At 34.4% G+C, this 7,024-nt stretch overlaps 1 protein-coding gene and 1 long non-coding RNA gene across 2 annotated transcripts; one reads left to right on the plus strand and one right to left on the minus strand.

Annotated features, from left to right (window-relative positions):
• Positions 1-1,111: 1,111 nt before the first annotated feature.
• Positions 1,112-1,870, plus strand: LOC107900292 (uncharacterized). The gene is made up of 2 exons (XR_001684872.2): positions 1,112-1,543; positions 1,632-1,870. It is a non-coding gene; the product is annotated as an uncharacterized lncRNA (long non-coding RNA).
• Positions 1,871-3,398: 1,528 nt separating this feature from the next.
• Positions 3,399-6,668, minus strand: LOC107901143 (vacuolar protein sorting-associated protein 32 homolog 2). Its single transcript, XM_016827025.2, has 8 exons — positions 6,415-6,668; positions 6,188-6,291; positions 5,312-5,411; positions 4,517-4,602; positions 4,314-4,405; positions 3,995-4,109; positions 3,691-3,883; positions 3,399-3,601 (listed from the first exon to the last, which is right to left on the minus strand). Exons 2-7 carry the CDS (start codon positions 6,257-6,259, stop codon positions 3,692-3,694), a joined length of 657 nt encoding a protein of 218 aa, XP_016682514.1. The 5' UTR covers positions 6,260-6,291; positions 6,415-6,668; the 3' UTR covers positions 3,399-3,601; position 3,691.
• Positions 6,669-7,024: the final 356 nt, after the last annotated feature.

Below are 7,024 nucleotides of genomic sequence, written 5' to 3' on the forward strand. Positions count from 1 at the left end.
GCTAGTTGGGAGCTTGTCAAGGCCTTATGACAGTTTCAAGACAAGAAAGATAAGTTTCATTCGGATGATGCAACAAGGGCGTCACAAGAACATGTGGGAGAGAATGTCATGGGCTGCTTAAGAGAGCCTGCAACCATGGCACAATTAAATGATCCATCTTATTCGTGATAGGTCACATGGCTCAATAGGATTGACCTGTTACTTAGAGAGATTTAATGCCCATCTACATAGCATGGCAAGTATGGAAAGTAATCTTAAAATATATGCAATCTTGGAAGATTTGTAATTTTAGAAGATCTGATTCTATAAATCTTAGATATTTGATTTGTAGATTGTTTTTAATCTTGACCATTGATGTACTTTAATTTGTACTGTTAGAACTAGGGGAGCTCAGCTATAAATAGAGACCTCTCCCTCTTATTTGTAATCACTTCATTCTTGAGTAATTAAATTCTTTGAGAGTATTCACTCAAACTCTTGTGCTTTTGCTTTTTTGTGGCTTTTCTCCTCTTTCAAGTTCCTTTTCTCTTTTGATTTGCTTCTGCTTTGCTTTAGTGCCTTAAAGAGTTCTAAAAGGATTATCAATTTTAAGAGTTAGGCTGACTTAGGCGAACTTAGGCGCATTTGAAGTAAAGAAGTCGCCTAAGGGCACATAAATTGCAGGATGGAAGATCTAGCCTCGTGACACTAATATAACATCATTTGTCTTGTATCTCACATTAACAAATAATTCAAAAATTATAAAAATAAAATAAACCAAAATTAAGATTAAAAAAATAAAAATAAAAAATCATAAAAATTCAAAAAAAAATTAGTATAGAGTACACGTGAATTGTCATGTAGGTTGTCGTGTTTAAAAATTAATATTCTAGTTAGCATTTTTATTTAAAAAACATCATTTAGACTCCTTTTTAAAAGTTTGATGATCAATTTGACTTTTTTAAAAGATTAAGGGCTAAATTTAACCTGAAAAAAAAATAAAAACTAAATTGAGAAAAGATATAAACATTAAGGATTAAATTTGAGATTATGACCATCAAAATCCTATAGACAACTTTGAAAACCACAAGCTGACATACATCCATATGTAACTAAACCAACAAATATTCGGTTAAAACCCAATCATTTCCGCATGTGGCTAGCTAATTGGGAATAAAAAAAAAACAGGCACTACATTCATCGGTGATTCCATGGAATACAGCTAAACAACACCTGGACTCTGAACGTGCAGCCGCCATTGGTCCTACACGTGGCACCAATCAACACCGAAAAGTGGGGATTTTCACAACATTGTTAATTCTGTCACGGCATAGGAAGCCAGAGTGGCGGCTTCCTCCTTAAGATTCTCAGTTTCGGATCTCTTTTTAAACCCTCCTCAACTCTCCAAGTTGTCAAAACAAAATACAGAAGGAAGTAAGGGTAGAAAGAATGGAGAGGCTAAGAGTTGCGTTCGCAGTAATGCTGATTTTTGGATTTGTATTGAATATGGTACATTCCAGCAATGCTCAAAGCCTTGCTCCTGCATCTCCTCCTATGAGCGATGGTATGCTTTTCCTCTTACTCTGCACTTCGGTTGGGTTTGTTTTCTTTTATGGGGGCAAGCATGAGACAGTTTAGATTTTGATTTGCAGGGGTAACAGTTGATCAGGGAATTGCTTACGTTTTAATGCTGCTTGCTTTGGTGCTCACATATATCATTCACTGACATTATCTGTGACGGAATTAAACAACCAAGTCGTGCTTGTTATTTTTAAATTTCTTTATTTTTTCCTCGATTAAAATTTTTGTTTTCTTCTTCAATCTCAGCTTGTAATTATTTTTATTTCTTCCGTATTTACTTATAAAATGAGAAAAGCCATGACTAGTTTTATTCTTGCCTTAATTATCTCGTTCGGGATGACAACTAGGGTGTGGATTAGACCTGTCCATGGGCCGGGCCTACAAAAAATTTTCAGCCCATTTACTAGGCCCGGGCCTGGCCCGAAATATGGGCCTGAGATTTTGCCCAGGCCCGGCCTGAATAAAAAATATGGGGCCCAAGCCCGGCCCGGCCCGGCCCGTTTTTAATTAAAATTAAAATTAAAATTATTTTTTTAATAAAATTAAAATTAATTGTTATTAAAATTAATTGTTAGTAAAATTATCAAATTATTAATTATTAATTGTATTAATTTTTGTAATAAAATCTAACATTTGATTAGTAAATTTATCAAATTATTAATTGTATTAATTGTTGTAACAAAATCTAACATTTGATTAGTAAAACAAACTTGATGTTTTATTATTATTATTTTGTAACACTAGTCAAGGAAATGAAAGTAAATAAACTTAAAATAAAAAAACTATTATATTTTAAAAATAAAAAATATATATTTAATATTTTTTGGGCCGGGCTGGGCCGGGCCCGGGCCAAAAAATCTTGCCCGAGGCATAGCCCATTTTTTAAACGGGCTTAAAATTTTGCCCAAGCCCATATTTCGGGCCTATATTTTTACCCAAACCCTCCCATATTTCAGGCGGGCCGTCGGGCCGGGCCGGGCAGCCCGACCCATGGACAGGTCTAGTGTGGATTCAAACCTTACTTTTGTCTATTTATTATACAACTTTGGAACATTTTTAAATATTTATAGTGTTTCAATAACTATAAATGAATGGGTGTAATTAATTAAAAGTTATATTATTTGATTTTTAAAAAAGAATTATAACTATTTAAATAATATTATTTGAATAGTTATAATATTAAATAAATAATTATGTGTTTATTTTAAAGACATTATTATTCAGAAAGACGCCTATTGAAAGATGTCTTTATAAAAAGATATGAAAATTATTATAAATAGGAATGAAATTTCATTTAGAAATCACACCAACAAATTCTAATATTCTTTTCTTCCTTCCTCATTTTCTAATATTATTAGATTATTTTATAAAGTATTACTGCAAAAATCCTTTATAGAAATTAAGTTTCTTATCATACATTGCTCAGTGTGTAGTGAGCTATTTTCATCAGTGCAAACCGTGAATAGTCATTAACTTCATTACAGCCTCAAGATTAATTAATTTACTTGAAACTCATTTGCACACTGAAAATAAGTGGGACGAATATAACCTTAAAAGATAATGATTTGATACACGCCTTGCAGCCTTATCCTATTTCCTATTTTTCTATTCGAGTTCTGTTCGTATGTTCGAGATTTTTTTCACCGGAGATTTGTACTAACAATCTACCTTTACAGACATTTGAAAACAAAATCTTTTATAGAAATTGTTCAGTTCCGACTGCCATTCCCGACAAAACCACCTTAGTTAGCACGACACCAGGGAAGGAATCTGTATTTGGGACTTAAAACATGGTCTTTTCGACAATTTTAACTTCCTTCAATGACATGGACTGCTCGAATAGAATATAAATATTTTATTGAACGAACAAAAGATAGGGGGAGCTTCATTTAGTTCATGCAAATCTTTATGTACATTGTCAAATCTTAAATCCACACAAATTTTGAAGTAGACGATTCAATAATACAACATGGCCTCTCTTCATGTTTTGCAACATGACCTGCGGTACTCCCATCAACAAAATCACTTCTCTACTACATGCCTGCATAGCAAATATTAAACCAAATCAAATCAATTACCCATGTTTTAAGCTTCCCACGTAATTCTCGGAACTGAAATAAAATGAATTACCTTAAAGTGCCATCTCAGCCTGCAATGCAGCAAGTTCATCTTCCTCAGCAGTGCGCTTTTGAGGAATAGGACGAGCTGGTTGCCTACCAGCAGGCACCTGCACTGGAGCTGCAGGAGCAGTTGTTGCAGGCTGGAGAAGTTGTTCTTCCAACTCAGCACCTTCAAGTTCTTCAAGTTCTGCCTCCAATTCATCCTACAGCATCAAAAGTTTTCATGAGCATAAATGCTAGACATGATATTTGTAAATATAGAAAAATAACAGGAAAAAACAGAACACAAACAAGCGCATCAGAAAGTTACTAACCTCGTCAAAATCAGCTGCAGCTCCAATAGGAGTTGACAGTGCTTCCTGAATCTGTTTCATGTTTTCAGTTTGTTCATTGATCTCGTCCATTGTTTTGTCAACATCATCTATATTCCTGCAAAGAAAGCCATTTTCAGTATAACATTGAGAATTAACCACTGCCTGTTCTTCATGAAGATAAGTGCTAATGTAGATTAGCATAAATTGCAAGCCAGCAAACTTCAATGATATGGTAATCATTCTGCAAAGGGATAAATACAATGAAGAAAAACCTAAAGGAAAATTCTTGTCTAACAATAAAAACATATAGAATACATACGTTGCTTTCTGCATTGCCTTCATTGCAGCTGCTCCAGTTCTCAATGCATCTACAGTTTCAGTTGTGGCTTTAGCACCTTCTAACATTATCATCTGTGGAAGAGATACATACAAACTAGTATCATCAGAAACAGCCCAAAAAAGAAAAAAAGGAGGCTCCAAGGCATTGTTAAAACACTAAAAATAACAAAATTCCAAGCTCACTTGATCATGAATACGAAGCTGGAAGTTTCCAAGCTGCTCTATTTGCTGTTCATATAGTCTCTTCCTCTTCAAGCACTGTATAGCCGCTGCATAAGATAGCATCAATGAAGACATATTTCACTATAAATGTAACCAGCATGGTTCTAAACAAAGTCATAAATCAGATGATAAATGATACATAACTAAACTACTTCATCCTTTTTTTTCTACACAAGGTTGAGATCTTTGAATGTCGAAGTTCACACGAGGAGCACATTACACACCAGAAATTCAGAATTATATAATAGCATGTTAATGTTAATCTGGCATTAGAGCATCACTCAATGTCCAAAGAACATTAATCACTCACAGTTAAAGGGAAAAATACCCCCAAAGATGAAACTTGCAATGCCTTGAGTTTGAGAGTATCATTTTTTTCTCTTTTTAGGGCACCTTTGCTCTAATATGTTCTATCTTGGAATAAGCAAAAATCGTGTCGGGATTATAATGAAAAAGAACCATATAAATACTAAAGAAATAAGAATAATTATCGTCTGATTACCAAATGTACCAAAAAATAAAAGAATAATTATCATGAGCTCTCGTGTCAGTAAGTTAGCAGTCATCACATGGTACTGCTGCAAACGAGTTTAATACACTACATAACTTATTTATGCACAACCAAGCAAACAGGAGAACCACTATAGCATATAAATTGAAAGTCCAACAGTCCCACCAAACATTGATTTGTATTTTTCAACATAGAAAATCATGGAAAACCATGAAAAATATTGAGCAGAAGAATTGCATCCCTACCTCTCTTGTTTCTCCCTTTGGCAAATTCCTTGGCCTTTTCAACCTCAGCAGCAGCCTTTTTCGCAAGTACTTTCTCCTTCTTCTCAAGCATTTCAAGGGTCTGTATGATGGAAATAATTATAGGGTACAAATTAAGCAAAATCTCAAATAGAAACAATGTAATTAGGACTCCATTATTTTTTGGATAAGTAAAAGATTTTATTTATCCAAAAAGAAAAGTTTGCTGCAAATCAAAACTGAAGGCAGTAACAATGCCTATATTCATTTAACCAATTATGTCCAATCCCCAAATTCTACTTTCATCAAGATTATGACAAAATTTGCTGATATTTCACAATTTATATCGAACAGAACTAGTAATCTGTTGCAGAAGTGCCTCCATTGTCTAAATGCACATCCATGAATTCTCCTATTAAGTTCCTGCTAAAGGGTGTAAAAACACGCATTCCACGCTAATCTAGGAGCCACTGATCAAGGATTTCCCCCTAAGATGATCTACAGCCCATGTCAACACGGGTTCCATTACTACTTTTGTATGTATGTGAATTACTTTTTTTTCCACTTCAGCTATTATTATTTTTCGTCGATCAAAAACAAACCTTCCAAAAATGTAATCAAACAATTTAATAATTCACCAAAAGGTATCACATAATATTGTTCCATTAATCCGTTAGCCAGTAACTCAGTTATTTCATGCAAATCCCAAAGTCCCGACCACTTATTGTTGCTAAATTCAACCCACCCCAAATTCATCAAACGCAAATTTCGAATTCAGAGCAAAAATCCGATCCGCGCAACGCAAAAGAAATCCAAAGCAAATAAGTTATTTCTTAATTAGAGAAGAAAAAAATAGAAGATAAAATTCTGAGAATATACCTCATTTAATTTGTCTAACGTGGTTAGAGCATTTGCTTCCTGCTTGGGTTTCCCGAAAAGCCTGTTAAACATGGTTGATTCTCCGCGATTAAACCCCCGATCTTCTGTTTAACGATAATAACCAATAAGATCCGATCAAAAGAAACAATAATCAATAACTCGGAAACACGGAAAAAAACAGAATTCCATCAAATAAAAAAAGCGTTATAAAGAAAATGATTTGTAACCTGTAAAAATTAAGGAATTAGGGTTTGAGACGTAGAGAAAGAGGGACAGAGATCTGTAGATTCCTTGAGGGTAGTGGTATTTTATTTGGCGATTTTTCCTTAAGCGTGTTGTATTAGAATAAAAGCTGCCTTTGCTTCGTTTCTTCTTCTGTTCTTGACGACGTTGACGTTATCGGCTTTCCACGTGGCCTCATTGATCGGCTTTTAAGGAGCTCGGCTCCATCCATTCCATATTTATTAGCGTTTAACTGGCCACTAGGTGGCTCATACGATGTCGTCTTAAGTGAGTATATATATACGTCTAATTGGAATTTCATACTTCTATTTTATGAAAACCGAAAAGTTAGTTCGTCTTAAACATTAAGAAGTTAGCACAATTGTTGTTAAAACATGATGTAAACAACTTACTTTTTACTTGTTTTGGTGGTTGTGCAAATGTGCTTCGACTCAAGGAGAAACGAACATTGTAAACCGATGCACAGAAGGTAGATTCACCAAAAGGAAGTGCATTGATGACAAGAAGAATTTTATTTACGCTGGAGTTGGTGACTTTGCTAGAATTGGCAACTACGCTGGTATGTTTAGTGGAATCCTTTTACTTGGTGGCTTT

Source organism: Gossypium hirsutum, chromosome D06 (assembly GCF_007990345.1).
Source record: "Gossypium hirsutum isolate 1008001.06 chromosome D06, Gossypium_hirsutum_v2.1, whole genome shotgun sequence".
Lineage (NCBI taxonomy): Eukaryota > Viridiplantae > Streptophyta > Magnoliopsida > Malvales > Malvaceae > Gossypium > Gossypium hirsutum.